General features: G+C 40.7%; 1 protein-coding gene across 3 annotated transcripts in view; it reads right to left on the bottom strand.

Annotated features, from left to right (window-relative positions):
* CACNA1C (calcium voltage-gated channel subunit alpha1 C) overlaps positions 1–19,646 on the bottom strand; it is a 490,567-nt gene that overhangs the window by 189,012 nt on the left and 281,909 nt on the right. For all 3 annotated transcript variants that reach the window (XM_054839051.1, XM_054839061.1, XM_054839042.1), the window contains exons 4-5: positions 16,232–16,371; positions 8,322–8,461 (exon numbers count right to left, since the gene is read on the bottom strand). In XM_054839051.1, the coding sequence (XP_054695026.1) occupies positions 8,322–8,461; positions 16,232–16,371 (280 nt within the window). The remainder of the gene's footprint in view (positions 1–8,321; positions 8,462–16,231; positions 16,372–19,646) is intronic.

The raw sequence follows: 19,646 nt of genomic DNA, 5'->3' as shown, positions 1-19,646 counted from the left end.
AACATGCTTTAGGTCCTGATTGTGTAAGCCCTACTCACAGGAATCTACCTATGGGAGATGCTACGCTAGAATCAAATTACTCCCTTGAGTAATGGTGACCTAAGTAAATAAAGGACTTGCAAGCCTGTGCAGAGTTTTAAGTTAACTACGAAGAAATAAGCTTAATGAGGACATTCGGTTCAGACTGTTCTCTCCTTTTTTCTCCACTCCCTTCCCATTTGTAATGAAAGCAAAACAAATTGGCCACTTGAGATTAAAAACAGCTAGGCAATGACATGGGAAAGGTGGTGCAACTTGTCCTCACATGGTGCTGTATGTGCTGGAGAGATGGTACAGATGGTTGAGAAGTCTTGTTCAAGAATGAAGGAGAACGTAAGAAATCTGCTTGAGAGCACGTTTCCTACAGCTTTTAGAGCCCAAGAGAAAAGAAAGGAACTGGACTTGGCAAAAGCTGACATTATTAAATGCAACAACAACAAAGTTTAAGGCAGAATTAAGATTTGGAAACCAAATTTTGCCCAGATGTATTTGTGGCAATTCCCTCTGTTATTAATGACCTTTATCACATAGGTTTGGTGGCAGTAAACTGCCAAGTATATTGTCTCCTCCAGCTTACTCTACTCTTTTGTACCTACACACAAACCTTTCACACTTTGGAAGCTTTGATCAGGCCACTTCTCCTGTCTCCTCACACTGAAGGCAAGACAGAATTCTCCACTGGTATGCTGTTTATACCATAACCTCACATGCATCAGGAGGGTAAATTTAAGCCTCTAGCTCCACCAGTAACAGCGTATAAACACAAACCATGTGCAAAACAGATGACTGTCAACTATACTTTGCCAGAAGCATACACATTTTGAAAAAAAAAATTGTCTTCCTGACTGTCAGTTAGTATTTGCTTAAAACTTAAGACTTAATATGTGCTATTCAACGTCTAGAAACAGGCAATGGCTCACATTTCTTTGCCATATTCCAAAAATGCATGGTTCTCAAAAGAGATGTAATTTTGGATTTCTTGCATTCTCTGTGTTTATTACCTCAATTACATTATTTTCTCAACTATATAAAGTGGTGTTAATTTTCTTGGGCAAATGAGAAATTACAGTTGAAAATTTTGATTGTGCACTAAAAAAAAATAATCCCAAATGCAAGCCAAATAACTGCATTGCGTGCGTTTGTTTCAACGCTGCAAAATGGAATTGTTGCAATAGATTGAGCTGTGTTGACTCAGCGGTTGGGAGGGGCATTGCAAGCCCAACCAGGAGGGAAATCACAAGCCAGACAGTCAGGTGCTGAGGATGGAATAAGGCAGAAGTCACCACTGCACACTGAGATACAGAAAGAACTAAAACATATAGAGTTGCTGTAGGTCCCATCCTCACCCTTCAGTAAAGTGGTTTGGTACACCCGAGTCGAGATGATGCTACAAACGAGAATAGTGAATTTCCCCTGGGAGAGGGCATTTGAGGGTACCTAAAAATCACCATTTCATCCTCTCTGCTTTATACAGTACAGGCAGAACGTAAGGTTTCAGAAGCAGCGTGCCTGCAGCAGGAACTGGGGCTCTCTGTGTGGACCTTGATCCTTATTTACTGGCCTAGCCTTCTCCACACACCAGGTAGAGTGGCTTTGAGGATGCTTCAATTACACCTGAGTTCACTTTGGCCTCTAGACAAATTCAGCTTTATAAGGATCATTATGTCTGTTCCCCCCTGGTTAGGTATACTGCCTGCAAATCAGATGTAGTTGAAGACTGTCTTCAGTATGGTACCAGTTTCTAGCCCACAGCACTAAAAAGCCTTCTGATAGGCAACAAGCGTCAACCCCCCCCCTTTTTTTTAAATCATTCAAGAGCAAATTCAGAGTCCTTGAATCAAACATGAGAGAGAGGATTTGCTTAGTCTTACATTAGAAGGATTACCAGAGTGAGTCTGACGTCCCTACTGTCTTAAACTCTGTAAGTTACTCTATATTTCGCTATAAAAGTCCCCTCAATTTTTTCTTTCAGTTGGAGGTCTCTCTGAATTATGAGGATCATACAGACAGAATTCCCCTATGATTTGAAATTATTAGATTAGATCATAGTCCTTAAAAAAGGAGAGGAAAAAAAGAAATATTGCCAGTCTTAAGAGTTAAGAACAATCTTCATTGGGAAATGTAGAGTATAGCCTAAACACTTCACAAGCATTTGAAAGCCTTTTTCTCTTACTTCTCCCCAAAACCCCTGACTGTAATTGAGTATGCATAATGTACTTAGGCAGTGTCCCACAGAGACAAAACCTAGACAGAAAAAAATCCAGTTCTGTCACCCCTGGATTTCCTTGCTTCACCTATCTGCAACAATATGGCAAATTAACAACAAACCCAGCTGGAAGATTTTGCCAATACAGCATCTCTCAAATGGGCAAAACTTTCCTCATGCATTACTCTTCCCATAGAGCCCTCAGGTTTTTTTTTTTACTTCTCGTCTTCATTGCTGTATGTGGTGAATGTGGAATCATATACACACAACTGAATGGCTCAGATTTATCAGGACATTGCAAGTAAAGACAGGATGCTTTCCTTCATACCTCAAAGTTCAAAGAAACAATCTGATTAATGCCAGAGAGTTTGGGAAAAGGATGGAAGACGACTGTGGTAATGAGAAAACACTGCAATTAATATGGCGTAGAGAAAATTGCTGGGACTGAGAAAGCATTGTAAATGTTAATAGAGAAGAGCATTTCAGGGCAAATGAGGACTAATTGTAATAAGACAGACCAAAATCTAAAAATGTCTACATTTTTCATTCACCTTGTCTGAAGGTGCCCGATTTTCACATGAACTCAGAGCAATCATGGACTTCAACAGCAGCATCCTTCTGAAAAATTAGTTGCTCCAATCAGTTATTTAAATACATGTGAAGGTAGTCATCTCTAGGCATTTATGCCTGAGAATTCTGATCTTATTACATTTTAACTAAAAAAAAAAAAAAATACACTTAGCCAGTTACACGCTGTTGTTGCACCAACAGAAAGACATTGCACTGTCATGAGGAGGATCTGGTTTAGGTTCTTTTGCTCATACCTTCTGTTTCCCAGTTACGCGATTGTTGTATCTCCAGTAGATCATATAAGTACTGGTGCTAGTGAACTACCTACACCGCCTTTGAGTTACTCCCTCCTGCTAGGAGACTCCAGTGAAGTTTGAGCACATCACAGGTGTAGCTTTTTGTGGTTATTTAAAAAAAAAAAAAAAAGAAAAGAAAAAATATGGCAAGCTTTTGTTCTCGTGGAACAGTCAAGTTTCCTCTCTAGCTTTGGTAAGGATATCATGGTCTTCTGCCCACATAAATCTGGCTGGTCAGCAGAGGATGTAATTGAAAATACAAGTATGGAGCACAACATCTACTCAAATTATATGGCTTTCAAGTTATCTAGAAGAGCTTATAAATTAACTTTGGCAAGTATCAGATAGGCAATAACCAGTGGCAACAATGTAGGTACATGAAGATGAAGTACAACATAAAGAGGAAGAACAGAATGTATGAGGTGGTATAATTGAGCAGCATGGATAAAGGTGATAGAAATGGAATTTAATAAGTTAAATGGGCGTGAGTTAGCATGTGTAGGAGTAACTGATTGCCCTTTCCAATAGTCAGGAGCGATCTTTTTTAATTGGATCATGTTTCTGGATCGCTGAATTGGATGCTTCTTTTTGCCCTCCTCAAGCATAAAATACTTCAAAACTTGTTTTAAACATTTTATAATATAAAATTGAGATAGAAGAGTAATCAACAGAAAACTCCTGACACAAAAGGGCTGACTTGATTGTGTCCCTAGAAAGCTTTGCTATGTTTTACTCCTGCCAAAGGAGACACTGGGTAACAGTTTCCAAGATACTGAAGTGATTAGGTTTTGGTATACATGCTGATTTTGCACTTGTCTATTTATGTCTGTCAAGGGAATTGCTTTCCTTCTCTCTCCTTTCTCAAACCAATATATTGATCTCAATGCCTCATTAAGATGAGTGCTCTAATGAACGTGATTTTTTTTTTTAACAAGGAGACTGCTTTGGTACACCAGCAGTAAAGTTATTTCAGCAACTGAAATAAAGTATGCACTACAAGAATTATGCTAGTTTAACAGCAACAGAATAATTGAACAGTGCAGTCTGGCCTGTGGATCAATGATATAAAGTCCTTATGTCTTATTCTCAAAAGTGACTTACCACTGTGAAACCTAAATCATCCATATGTTTTTGAAAATATTCGCTATTAATTTACAAGTTAATGCCAGGCTAAACAGACTGGGAGTGGATAATTTTTTCCAAAAGCAGCATGACTTTAAAAAGACTTAGAAATAATTAAAAAAAAGTTTGCTTAACTATCCCTTTTGAATATTATTTTGTTCCAAAGCAACTCTCAGCACTAGGATGAGAGCTGTCAAAAGTATCTAACCTACTGCTCTGCCATGCCCCTCACACAGTCACAACAAAAACTGTACTTCTCACTCCAAAAAAAAAAAAGTTTTCAAGAAAGGAACTCAAAATACTTTTTTATTTGTTTGTAAAAATCCAATCAATCCTATTGCACTGCTTGAAGATGTGTAAATACTTAACACCAATTTTTGAAGGTGTAATGGGAATGCAAAGACATTAAATTCAGTGCCTTTGAAGGCTCCTCCCATCATGCTACAATTGTTTTTGTGACATGGGTAAAAATACACCTGTCTTATCTTTTAAACAAAATGTCTATCTCATTCCTTATCACAAGTAGTCTTGTGAATGTCCATATAACCACAAAGCATAAAAGTATCATCTGTTCTCTTAAAGGTTATGAAATATTTATGTGCCCATGACAGTCATCCAGATGTAGTCTTCAGGCTTTGTTGAATTCATAACCTCAAACCTTTTTGGTTTTAGGATGCACTAAAATAATTTGTGGGCTGGGACGGTTCTATCCTAACAAAGATTGTCAAAGGTACCTGTGCTTGTCTGCCTGTGGGTGAACCAACTTCAGGCAGATGAATCACTTCCCGCACTGAACAGTCCCTGAATTCTTCGCTACACAGCTGAGACGTTTCCTGGCAAGAGACAGCCAAGTCCCAGGAACAATGCATGGATGGGACTTAGAGAAAAGGGATTCTCGGCTCTGAGCCTAACATCCTCTACACATCTATTTGAAGCTTTCAGACACCCATGTTGACCTAGGTGTCTAGCACTGGTAGCCAGTATGAGACATATAGAACTGGAAGCCACTTCTGAAAGTGTTAAACCTTGAAACTTTTGCCTCAGTCTCTCTATCTGCAAAATGCAGAAACTACTAATTTACTTTAGGGGGCAATTCATATGTTTTTCTCCTACTTCTAATCATACTTATGTGGAAACTCTCTATATACTGAAACAGGTCTTTAAATGTTTGAACCTGAATACAAAAGATGTCCCTCTCAAATTGGATTATTTCCTATGAATTGAGCCAGACAGAAAAAAATCCATGCAAATTCCTTTTGACTCAGAAAAAATTATTCCATGCTGCAAGCCAATCTCTCAGACAACCTATTTCCCAACTCCAATCCTGAGGAATTTAAGATTTGCATGCAAAAATTCACCACATGCTTCATAAATTTGGTTTATGAGAATCATTGTGCTTTACACTTTTTTCTGCCCCCCCTCCCCAAATAGCGGTAGTTAGATCTGGACCTCAAGCCAAGCAGCAGATGTTGGGCTTTCCACGCAGAAGGCGGCTGCCAATGACCCAGAGGATCCCCTCTTACTTATGAATGCTGCTTCCATATACTTACACAGCCTGTTAAGTGAGAAGAAACCGCAGTGCATGTTACATTCATGTAATTTTAGGACAAATCTGTGTGGGTCATCCCCTAACAGTGGAAAGGAGAAGGAAGCAAAAGGCATTCTTTCATGGATGGCAAAACACAGCAAGTGCAATGTTGGTAACTCACCCACTGGTGTCTATAAAGTCGCAGGGACAAAACTTGAATGAGACCCAGAGATTTGACTTCCAAACCTTTGCACTAACTTATTATGTAATAATGTAATCCTGTAATGTACTATTTATGGTTGGCTTAGGCAATCTTATCTAAAAGGCCTCATGAGAAAAGTTACGCTCTAATACATATGGATGTGATAACATTATCTAGGCTAATCAACAGGCATTTGTACAGTTCAAAAATGCACAGGGAAGATTGAGGCTGCATTAGCTTCAGACTTCAGTAGGTTTTCTAAAAGCCACACCAGGCCCAAAGAAACCTGGTTCAATAAGTATGTCCCTAGTCAGAACCATAAAGACTAATAGAGCATGTCTGTTATGTCAAGTTGATGGTTTGCCTCCTTCACACCAGACTAGCATTTCATTGTCTAAATCAAATATTTGCTAGCGTTCACCAGGCTCCCTTGCTCTGTTCTAGTGCAAATTAAGTACTTCTCTTGATGAGAAAACCCATAAATGGACTATTAAATAGTCTACACTGGGATCAAGGTCATATATGCATATGGGTAGGAACTGCGTCAGATTTGGCTCCCTCTGCTTCCTCTAGTCCTCCAAGAGCACCGGTCAAGAGACTTGAACAGTAGTAGGAAAACCCCTTTGTCTTGGGGAACACATGTTCTCCAAAACAGCAAGAATGATAAGCTCAGCCTATATCAGAACAACTCTCAGAACACATCCCAGCGTAAGCAGGATCTCACCAGGAACACTGCAGTTCAGAGATGTGTAAATTCGAGTACCTTCCCCTTACCATACAGTGGGCACGCAACTAGAAAGTGCCAAAAGACTTAAAGCAGAAAAGGACTAGGAAAGAACAAACACCACCTTAATTTACAGCCAGGAATTAAGTGGGTGCTAGTGCAGACTGAAGACCACACACAGAATACACTTCATGAGACAAATCTGGCCAAAAATAGAGCTACATTCTGCATGGGCTGAAGGTATTGCATGGTACGCGACTGGCCGCTTGAATCAACCCACCAATTCATCCCAAACAGAGGTAGAATGAATAATGGATGTTAGTTCTGTATCAGAGAGAAAGGTCCTTAGTTGCCTAATAGACAGTGTTTACTTTTCAGTGTTTTCTACTCACCCACTGATGTCCAAAGTAACACCAAGTTTGGCACAAGCTGAGGCCTTGAAACAGGTTACCAAATATGGCTTTTTGTGAGACCAAATAGTAGTGCTGTCAATTGTCTCAGGTTTCTTTGCTTTTACCAGTGCTTCAGCTTCTCCCACAAAGATTCTCATCTTTCATTTAAAAAGTTTCTGCACTTTGTGATTCTGGAGAAGTCTGCAAACATGGCTCTAATATAACCTAGTGGGTCAGAAAACAAGCCAAAGAAAAAGAACCTCACCCCCCCATTTTTTTTTTCCTAACAAATAAATCATGGTTTTTAAGCTGATGTCATAGAGTTTATGGTATCTTGACTCAAGGTTTTTGAATGATAAGGTTAGAAGTACTTTAAGATTTCAAGCTAGCAAGCTCCTCAAATAAAAATAAACAAAGGTCTGTCCACAGCCATTCTGGAGAAGGTTAACTCCTTTCCTGCTAACTACATCTCTCATTGCTATAAACATGGAAAGAAATGACAGCTTTCAACTAACCCTCTCTCCAAAAGGCCAATAGGTCCCATCTATAACAAACTCTCAAGCCAAATGATATAATCCTCCCACACTGATGTCCATATTCCACCTCCACAATAGAATTACCAGACTTCCAAGTTACTCATACCTTAATTGTAAATAAGAAAATGGATGTTAGGCTATCAAAAGCTGCTTGAGGACTTTCTCAGAGGCATTACAAATAATTTAAGCAAATAAGACTAACAGAGAACATGACTGTGTCATTGCCCTATGTCCTGTTGGTTCTAATTTGTTCCCAGCACTCTTGATCAGAACATCACGTGCAAAGACAAAAATGCAATTTTAATGAAAAAGCTCCTCTCCCTCCAAAATCAACAGAAATGACCACACAGCATTTCCATCAAGGTCAAGTATTTATAATATCAAGAATGCACTGTGACTTCACAATTATTTAAAGGATCTTTTGCTTGAAATAATGAAAATCTTCTACCTCCCACTTTCATTGTTTACAAAGGTTGCACAATCAGAGTGACATACCATGAAACTTCCATTCCCCTTCAGCTCTGGTTTGGTCATCCTTTGATTAATACCATGTTTATCATGAATCTACGTTAATTTGAAAAAAGGCCTCCCCCACACACCAAAAATAATATGCATCATGCTTCATCTTCAAAATTGTTACACAAATTACTCCTGCCCCATGCCACACCACAGACATACATAAAAGAAAAACAACGACATTACTTACTAGGAACTCCAGACACCAGCCGTAACGGCCGTAATACTCGGAAAGCCCGCAGTGCTTTAACATCGAATCCGGCACCTTTTCCTCCTATTGAATTCCCCCCATCTGCTTTGGTTGCTTGTTCTAAAATTGCACTAAAAAGCCTGCAAAAAGAAAGAGGAAACAATCTGTAGGCAGACAGCAAGGCTTGGGCTACACAGGAACAGAGATCATCATCGTATCACTCAAACTATCTCGCAGACCTGTGAAGAGCGTCACACATCTCAGTCGACATTCGCATATGGTGGAGAAGAGACAGACTCTTCCCATATGCAATAGGCTAATGGTGATGTCTATACCATTTGCAAAACACTTGTTTCTGGAGCAGACATAAACACGCCATGCTCCTCCTTCAGGCTAATGGCTCCTCGCAGCCAGCCATAGACTACCCCAGCGACCAGCCTGCCTTGTGGCACGTGGAGATGTGCTCCCTGCCCTGCACGCTGGGGCATGCTGGGCGCTTCAAAATGCCCATTTTGGCAATGCCTCGTGCTGAATTTAAAGGGTCACCACCAGCAGAGCACATGGGTCAGATTTTGAAGGCAGTCTCCAGGCTGTCCTCACCAGACAGTCTGGACATACTCAGTGGGAGTTGAGCGGAAAGGCAAGAAAGCACAAAGTTTAGGTTTTGCCCTTTCTGCTGCCAGTACTTTGCTATCTTTATTAACCAACAATCCACCTTGGGGAAAAAAAAAAATCATCATCTATAATTAATCCAATCATTAACAGCCACCCCTTTTACAATGTATTAAGATTCACCAAGGTCACTGCAGGTAGAACTTGGTGTAAAACACAGGGATCCTTCAAGGTGCAAGTTTTTAGATAAGGGAGTATGCTCAGATTATGTGCTTGTGTATCCATTTGTAAATTCCCTGATGCATTGGCTAGGGAAAGTGCAAAACTGTAGGAGTCTTATTATTAGAATGTTTTATTATAAGAGTCTTAATGTTTTACCTTGGCTAGTAGGAGTAGCTGTTTTAAGGAGAAGATGCCTCACTCAGAATGCATTTGAAAAGGCAGAGCAAGGCAGAAAAGACAATGTTCTTCTGTGAAAGAGCTGAAGGCTCACCCTATGTGTTAATAAGAACTTGATTTAATAAATTAGCTTTCAGGAAGAAGCTTCCATTTTTCTGATAAAACATTAGTACGTTCGGGGGAGGATGGCTTCCTCATGAATTTGCTAATGACATTGCTTTCAGCCTTGAAGTCATCAGCTTGAACCCAGCCAAATTCAGTAGAGGTTAAAAACTGTTCCGGTCTAAATGCCTGTTTGGTGCCCTGTAGAAAAAGCTTGCTTGTGAGTGGCAGAGCCCCCTGGGCCCGTAGTGTGCTGTGAAGCTACCGGAGGTAACTGTAAAGAAGCTGCACGAGATGCCAGAAACAGCCTAGTTGGAGTGGCCTGGATTCAGCACTGGCTGATTTCTCTCTCAGACTTTGCAGTCTGCAGTGCCTCTGTCAGGATCTCATCTATACGCTCTGACTAGCATATTCCAGAGAGAGCCCCCAAACTGCATACCAAGCAGACACTGAGCTGCCCCATTGCTTTACAAGAAGCTCCAATCCCTGCAGTCTGCTTTTAAAACTTAGTGATAGGGTCACCAACATAGGGAGCTTGCCCTGGATAGAAGAAGAAGGATTCATTTACTGAAGCATCTAAGCCAACACATTTCCCCAGCACTAAATCCTCACAAAAACCTGGATTAGGGGAGTGCAAATGTGAAATTAGTTTCTTAAGCAGGTTGGGTTTTTTGTTTTGGCTTTTTTTTTTTTTTAAATCATATCAAGAGTCTTATAAAACTTGTCAGCTGTGACTGAGGAACTCCAAACTGGATCTATTCAAAGCCTCAACTTCAAGAACTGCAGAAAGATTTAACAACTAGGTAACAAGCGTGGGAAAAACTGTGTGTGGGGAGGTTGGATGCTGAGTTTGTAGGTGTTGCAGACTGAGAAGCAGGATGCAGAGAAGACAAAAACAGAGCCTGTGAGAAATACTGCATTGACTACAGATATCACAGAGATAAACAAGGGCTGATGCAAAGAACATGAATTATTGGAACATATGTATTTCTTGAGCTGTGTACACAAATTATACAGTTGCAATTTTCTGCTGGTCTTCATAATAGAAACACTGTAGGTCAAATTTGGCCTAATGTATTATCAGTAAGCTAGTGATTAAGCTCTAGAAATGTGCTCTATTTCTTATTAAAACGTTTCTATCTTCCTAGTCAACAGAATTCCCATCCTAGATGATGAGTGACATACCTATACAACAGTCCCAATCTCCTGGGATCCTCTGGAGGAAAAAGAATTTGCTACAAAAGGTTTCTCACGCTGTTTTTCAGCTCTCTTGCAATGCTCAAGACAGGAAACCTCAAGGAACCGAGTCAGCAGTTGTGCAAAACTGAGGGTCCGTTCTCCTGGTCCCCATTATCACTGGCCCCATGTTTAACAAACAGCAGCTCTTGGCAGCTGGAACCAAGGGCATTTTTCTTGCCACTCATGTAATGAGCAAACCACGGGCTGCTCTAGAATTCTGCACCCTAAGAAAAGCTATACATGTCATAAATTAATTCATGAGGAGTAGAAACACAGCCATTAGACAGCTCACTCCACTGGAGCTAGAAACCTGCATTCCCAGACTAATGCAGCTCCACTGCAGGCCAGTTGGCCCTCTTTGTGTGCTCCAGCGTTGACGTGCTAAACGTGCTGTCTCGAGGCACCCACAGTCATCTGCCTACTGTACTTCAGGAATAATTTTCAGTAATTCCTGCTGCTCCTCATTTAAAAACCTACATTTAAACTTGAATTGCATTACTCCTGCTAATCCTGCTTTAATGCATTTACTCCGTGCTTAATATCTCCCCCTGTCCTAATCCTGCTTTTTACTAATACAATACAACTTTTTATTTCTCTCATTTATTTCACTGACTCTCCCTTTTCCTATTGGGGTCTAGACTGTGCCCAGTCCAGCCTACCGAATCTCTACTCCACTCTTCAAATTTATAGTACATCTTGCCAATCCTACTTCATTGTCCCTATTGCCTCCAGAGTTAGGGCATGGGCAGACATTAATGACTCAGAGGCTACAACTATCACATGCTTCTTTGGTTGTAACTCGTAACAACACAGAGGGGAGGAAAAAAATAATAAAATAATAAAACATCCTGTTCCAAAATAGCACCAATGATAAGACACAGAAGAAAGGTAAGGCTTCTGATGGCCCCTTCCATTATCCTCTATTAAGAAAAAAACCCCACAACCCATATCCAATTTATAGTTTCTATGAGCTCTAAAGACTCTAGTTTTTCAGCTAATTGCTTTCCAGTCCTAAAAGAGATGGATAAATGTTAAGATACTGATACATAACAGGAAGCCAGAGGCCTTCTACCCTATATTTAAATGGCAAAGTCTGCTCTTTGATGAAAACCTCTGGGAAAAGCTTACAGTAGGTATGGTGGAGTGAGGTGCGGTTCTTTTCTTCTCAGTAGGTGAGTTAGCTGAAACGCATGATCCAAGCATAGTGAGAGAACACTGTGCTGACAGATAAATCAAAGTTTGGATGGTATAAAAATGCAAGAGACCTAATCTCTTGTGGCCACTGAAAATCTCACCATTTTGAAGGAAAAAAAAAAAAGAAAAATAATACACAAATCAATCTTATTTCCTTCCAGCTAACTACTTTCCATCAGCCTAAACTCATGCCCATTTTCATCTAAATATAGTACTTTCCAATGATGAAACACAATTAACAGCATCTTGATTTCTGAATTTCACTAGTGACATGACTACACCTGAACTAAATTCATTTGACACACATGAACTATAAAGCAGAAAATAAATAAATTTCTACCACACACATGCATGCATGGACACACTGTACCTTATTTTTTTTTTTTCTACATTTACTTGTGAGCTATGAAGCTAGTCTCGCTGTTTTTCTTTCTTATATTTTTTGTTACCCTTTTGACATCTGACATATCAAAAAGGTTTTCACTTTGCTAGATGACCCCAACAGCAGCATGATAAGGCTGTAACCTGCTCTACAGCTATTCATCTCTTCCTCTGTGGGGAAGGCACACTGATTTTTATAGCATAAAAAAAGAACTTGTCAAGGGCCTCCAGAATATAAAGAGAAAACAGAGGGCTTGGTATTTCTAAGGCCAAAAATCAGCAGAAAAACACAGCTGAAGGAATCCTCATAGGTATAAAGAAATAGTAAAGTACAATGATTTTTTTCACAATGTTTTACACTTCATCTGTGATTTGTGAGTGTGAAAGTGTTTGGGTCTGCCCTTTAGAAACTCGCCATGGGTCTTCAAAAAGACATACACTGTGACCACATTTTCCACTCTGCTCTTAATTTCGCATCCTTTCCAAATACCTTCACTGCTTACCTTCCCAAGTAAGACTGCCTTTCAAATTACGGCACCTTTTTTCTGGCAGAAGCTACGGGCCCTTGGAGAATGACTGTGCTTGGCAGACAAACCACAGCACTGCCAAGAAAGATAGATATTCTTCTAGCACAACATTGTCAAGTTAGTCTTCTCTCAAGAGAAATTTCCTCCAACAGCTTAATGTTAAAGGACATCACTGTTCTCTCTGAAAGTTTAATGCTTTCCAAAAGAGGAACAGTACAACTGAAGGAAGCAGGATACAATTTGACTAATTGTTAGTGTTTGTGGGTTGTGCCTCATTAGGCAGCTTAGGGATGTGATCTCTACTCTTAACTAATAATGTTCTTATCCAGAGAGTCTCTGACTGATACCTCCACACAGACATTTTTCTTCAAAGTAGCATTTAATGGTGCTGCCATAGCAAGGTCATAGGCTATTAAAAGATAAGCTAGAATCAAGCTTTAAAAGACTTAGCTGATGAATAAGCATATCTCCCACACTGCAAGAACGATAAGCTGTTACAAGCCTACAGGTCTACATACAGTGCGTCCTTTCTCCAGAAAACGTAGCAGTTGTGTTCAGTGCTCGCCTCTGGTGCTGCTGCATACTTCTGTGGCCTCGTTAGAACCACTGACTCTCAGATCCCTTTGGATGCCGGGGACCTATCTTCAGAAGGCATGGGAAAGTATACAGGCACATTTTTATAAAAACTGAGACTTCCCTCTAGAATTTATGCTTGGTGCTACACGTGTTCAATTTCCTCCTTCTCCATTGACTTGTACTTTTTAACATAAAGGAAGCCAGTTGTGCTGTATTATCTCTTTGAGATATACGTGATAAACTGTGTATACTAGGTGGAGTTAGAGACAATCAAAGGATCTAAAATCTGTCTTTTTTTTTTTTTTTTCTCCTTTAACTTCCAACAGTACTTGAAGAAATACTTCCCGCCTAGTTTTTCTATTTTCTGTAGCAAGGACAATCATCATTGAAAATGAAGATGATTCCTAAGGCAGAACAAGCACGAATGGCAATTACCACAGTCGTTTTGGGACTTGACGCTTCCAGTGTAAGTGCCACACCATCCTTTTCCCCACATACCAAATAAATCCCTCTGCCCAGTGCTACAACTGTGCCCAGATTACTCTGCTTTCTCCAATAGCTCCATCAATAGGCAGAAAAAGGCACCACAAGGAAATGTTGTTACCAGCACTTGCCTTCCCCCTCCTCTCTCTTTAAAACTCATTTTAAACATTTTCCATGGGACTTCCTCCCTGACAAAATATTCAAATACACTGAGATTTAAACATAATGTCATTGAGGGGTTTCAGACAGCCCCTAGGAAGAGAAGACAGGGTAGAATAATGGGAACAGATGGTATCACCACGTAGATTTTGCAGAGGGGTTGTGGAGAGAAAAAGCAGTGCATCAGCCTATGCTGTGGTACTGTACCAGTGAGTTTAAACAGATAAACATCAAAGGAACCCATCTGGCCTTGAAGTGGAATCTGTCACTTGAGATTGTTACTATTTAACAGAGACCTTGGGGTCTTGGCCATGTTTATTATACTCATGTAATCCCTCCCCAGTTACATTTTTTTGTTCCCTATCTAGTGACTGAGAGCTGCTGGAGGCAAGAACAGATAGAAGAGCTGAGAGCTGCAGCTTCTGTCATTGGCAAGGGAATTAATTTCAGTCTGAATATCATCTTGCTGATTAACTGCCCTAGTAGGAAAACTGAAAAGGACTGTACTTAAACTAGATATAATGCTGCCCTCTGATTTTTGGAGCCTTGCTCTTTTGCATTGCAATGGAAAAAGAAGAGGTAACACATCCTCTCTTTAAAAAGCCTCTTTCTCATAAAAATGCAAAGGGAACAATCATATTCACAAGACTTTTGTTCTCCAATCCTTCTTCAACTTAAGCAGCAATTCCCAGGCAGGTGAGCTATTTGAAGGCATTCAAAGGCAGAACCAGCTAAGGAATTGGACATGAACACCAGGGAGGGGTTGAGGGTTTTACAATTTCCAATTACAAATTTGCTGTGGGATCCTCTGGCTGCAGGCAGGAACGAAGGAGAAAGACAACTGGGCACTGCCGTAAGGAGAAGCGTTATGCCCATGTGGAGGCAGAGAGATCAAGGGACTAAGAATAGGTTCCAGCTTATCCTCCCTCCCACTCACGGGGAATCTTCCTTCCACCCACTTTTCCCCATGATAATGGAAAGTGGGAGGGATAGGGTAGCACACAGCAGTTTGCTGACGTATTTTTCTGGGGCCACCACAAAAATAGTTGAGCAGCTAGATGGACTTTGGTTTTGGGCAAAAATTATGAGGGCGTTTTGATGACTGAAAATGTCCCTTTTGACATTTTCCCTAGGAGCTGATGCAGGGTTTCCTTGGTAAGGAGGTAAAAAGACGGCAAGTTTTTGTGGGCGATGAAACTCTTTAACAATGGAGTGGTGGGAGGATGGGACAAATTACTCAGGCAAAGAAATACTTGTTCTCTTTGTCTTCAGGGATAGTTTATCCTTCACCTTTTCCCTTCGACAACCACAATACAACCCCCTTGCTTATCTCTTACTCTTAGGTAGAAAAAACAGAAGGTGTTTTATTTTGCTTTTATTCAAATAAATTGAATGCCAAACTTGAACAACAACACAGAGGAATAAGGAGATTAGAAAGGTTGCAGTTCAAAGTAGCAATTTGATCTACAATCGTAAAATTAGTCTTTTAAAAGGTTAAAACATTAAAAGGGTCAAAAATCAAAAGTGCTGAAATCTGCAGCAGAACAATGCAATTGAACTGAAGAACTTATTTTTGGTTTTAAGTAAGAAAACTTAGGATTTAAATTTTTCATCCATATTTGAAAATGAGAAAAATCAGTAAAATTTCACAAGATGGCAGAATTTATTTGTCATCTAACTCTAAACTTAAAGGATCTCATCTAGATATTCTTTCTGAATATTCATGCAGATTTACAAACAAAAGAGTTTTCTTCCAGTTAAGCATATTCAGGCATTTGACTTTGTCCAACAGCCTTGCACTGCTTCCTCTTTTTATCCCTGTTCCCAAAGAGCAGTTTAATTTCCATGTCTTCCAAACTATTAAAAGCCTTGGAAAAGGCTAAGCAGCAAGGGATACCAGACAGAAAATGTACATCAAATGATCGTCAACTGTTAATATTCACTTCAAGATAAATCACTGCCACACACTGAAATTAGCATGAATCAAGTTATACCTGCAGAAGACCAGTGAGTTAACTGTATTTTTAGGTTACACAGTAAAACTTGGTAAAACATGGAATCTGTAGCGTGGCTAACACAGAAGGAACAAATGGTGGTTGTAGGAGGAACATGACGGACAGCAACCTCTAATGTCACCCATGTGACCAATGTACCAAGCATTCACCCACCCTCATGCTCCCAAAGGCTGCCAGTATCCCCATGTGTGCAGCGCCTTCAAAGACAAAACGTTGTACTCACCCTACTACCACAATTATAAAATCTAGTAAATTCCAGCCATTGCGGAGGTAAGCGTTGGGGTGAAAGAGAAGTCCATATGCTATTACTTTTAAAAATGCTTCCACTGTAAAAATTATGAGAAAGAGATATTCCACTCGTTCCTGGGGAAGATAAGAGAACAAGAGAGACAACGGTTAGCGTGAGTGACAAATCACGGATAAGGATGTTTTCTTCCATCACAGTCCCCCCACGCAGCCTCCAACTCATTGACTTTCCACTTGGGTACATCTAACATGCATGGCTTGCCAGAGGGCTTTTCTTCTCACGCTTGCATAGTCTGCAGTCAGTCTGACAGGACAGTGGCAGTAAATTTTGGTTAGGCTCCGAAATATGCTGCCCTTGCCTTGGCAGGGACTGACCACTGGACAGGCCTGTGCAAAGGAGGAGAGCAGAGGGTCAATAGGCATGTTCTAGTACTCAGCTCTCTACAGAGTACGTCACCAAGTATCGTCAGCCATCAGAATGAAGCGCATCCAGTCCTTTCCTACCTCCGGAGAGGAAACATTGCTGGATGCAACGTTGTGGAGAGATGGTGAGAAAAAAAGAGAGGGGCCCACCTGAGACTAATGCATCAAACTGTGCTTTCTTTGGGATTCCCTTTTCTGTTGCTGGGGAATAGGTAGGCTGAATATTGGTGATAAATGACTTACAGATCAGCCTGACTAATGCTAGAGGCTTTTAGTCATTCCATCAGAAACGTACACATCCCCGTGAAATGCAGGCTGCAATTAAGCACATCCAAACAAATTCACTTCCTGTGACAGTAGAGTCTGATTCAGGACAAGCAAAAGCAGGCTTTTGGAGTCAGTACACAGGCTCACTGTTTCTCATCTTTTAGCCCCAGTGTGGAATAAGAATAACAGTATTGCAGAAACGGTACGGACCTCCACCTAAGTAGGAGGGAAACTGCAGCATTAGATAATCACTACAAAAGTGCTGCATGGCAAACCGAGTGGGGAAAAAAGTACGCGCAAACCAGATGACAGCAAAAGGAGACTAAGTCCCTGCAAGGTTAAACTACAAAATTATTAAAAGTTCACATTAAACAAATAAAAAGCTGAGATAAACATAAATTAAAACAGCCCAGGCATTCTTGTTCATATTTTATAGGGTACCCAGCAAGACAATCAGGTAGGTCACTACTTTATTTTTATTTTCGGCTCCAAACTGCATTTGCCCTGTTCTTCTGTCCAACTGAATGTATGTATGACACTTCCATATGATACAGCAACACAAAATGTGCAGGATTACAAAAAAATCATTCCATTGTTTCACTCAGTTGCCCATTTGAACGTCTTCCATTCATCTCCACGTAATTATCAACAACTCGCTAGCAACTCGTTGATCAAAAAAGGCAATTTCCAGTTCATCTGTGTGTTTACATTAGCATGTTATTTTACATGACCAAGAAATGCCATCTGGCAGTAGCAGGCACAGGTTTGTGCTTTCAAATATTGTGATTTTCCTTCAGACAACACTTTTACAATGCCTGCAGTATTATTCCCCAGTGCTTAGTACAGGGAATACCTAAAAAAAAAATAATATATATATACATATAAAATTCTGTAGTTATCTGATCCAGTCATAAAGCTCTTGAACGTGCCCACAGCACAGATTTTGTCCGTCGTCGTCCCAGATGGAGACAGGTCAGCACACTAAGGACTTTCCTCCCCTTGAACTCAGAGAAGGAAACAGCAGCATACGATACTAGTGACTACTATGTCCCCAGCTCTACAAATAGTAAGTGCATTATTTTATTTAGCACAGGAATTGGCATGTAAGTGCTAACAACCAAGAGTCCAGCCATGGGCTTTGCCACAGAAAAAAGCTTCATAACGGCTTCCGCATTCCTAGAAGGGACTAACCTGGCAGCACTTCTCTTTCCACTGCTGCTGACAACTGAACGGGTACTAATTGATGTACAAATCATAGTCAGACCCAAATGATCAAGCTCTATGCACACATTTGTAAACTAAGACGAGCTGTCATGAAACCTCTTAAAAAAACCCCCAAAACCAAACAGAAAATGACTGCGCGATGGGAAGCCTATGCAGTGCCGTTCAGATTGCCCCACACCTCTGTGCTGCCACAGGTCTCTACCAGCACAGCGCAAGGCCAGACGCCATCCCGTGCAGATAGCCTGTGGCAGCTCTGCCTGGGAGGCGATGCCCTACCTCCGAAAGAACACGGTAAAGCCTGTGTAGAGGCTGCAGGAAGATGGAAATGGGCTCTGTGGGGGAAGAACCTGCCCTGAACCGAGGATGGGAGTAGGGAGCATTGTGCCTGGGATGGACATGGCCTCACTAGGGATGAATGAACATCTTTTAGGATTGAAACAAAGATTTCTCTTGCTGCAACCCAGACCATTAATGGGTCTCACTCCCTGTTTCAGCCAAGGGCTTTCCACAGTTGTGGGCAAGCTCTTTCCTCCCACAAAAAGGGCCACCGTAGGTCCGAGAGCCTTTGAGGTTGCCCTGTGCACTCAATTCATCCAGCATCCCAATCTGTAAGCAGAGACATGGGCTCACACAGAAATGCTGTAGACCCTAAAAAACAGACTTCCCCCAAAACCTCTCTTGGCAGTCACAGCCGAGACCGATACAAAGGGGATGTTGAGGAGCCTACCCTCCTGTTTAATAACTCCAGGTCCAATTTGAAGCAGACTGGCAGAAAAACTGAAGGGAAAGGCCTAAAGCTGAACCCATGCCCAGTGATTTAACCACAAACACTGTCCTTGACCTCTGGGCGCCCTGGGACAAAGGCGGCTGCCAGCTCTGCCTGGCTTTGTGCTGCTTCTGTGGCCGCAGTGCTGTGCCATGCCAGCCTGCCCAGCCAGAGGAGCTGTTCCACTCCATGAATTTCATTGAAATACCTGTACTAATGCAAAAGTCCAAGAAAGCAAATACTTGAGAAAATTCTGGAACATCTTTTTTCTTTTTTTTTTTTAAACATATTTGTTACTGCAGACAGCAACCAGTATTTCAACAACTAACAGGTTCCATTTGATGGAGTTTAGGAGACTCATACCTTTTTGCCTCTGAAGAAGCCTATGAGGCTACAGACTCCTGTTTTGTTATTGTAATAATGCTGTTTGTTGAACCATGTTATTGAGGTAATAATATGCCAAAATATTACACACACATGCATATATATACCTATACATAGATATATGCATATATACATATACAACCACAAGCTGTTTGAATAAATTCCTTACAATGCTCTGGTTAAGGTGGAAAGATCCATAAAAAAATAAAATTCTATAAAAGCCTCTGAAATGAACGTAAGATACAAAATGCTGAGCAGAGGAGAGAGATTTTATGATCCTCTGCACTTAAATTAATGATTTCAGGATCTAAAACTGAAGGAAAAATAC

Source organism: Grus americana, chromosome 1 (assembly GCF_028858705.1).
Source record: "Grus americana isolate bGruAme1 chromosome 1, bGruAme1.mat, whole genome shotgun sequence".
NCBI classification, from domain to species: domain Eukaryota; kingdom Metazoa; phylum Chordata; class Aves; order Gruiformes; family Gruidae; genus Grus; species Grus americana.
Note: the sequence above shows the minus strand (reverse complement) of the source record. Positions and strands in the feature narration are given on the sequence as shown.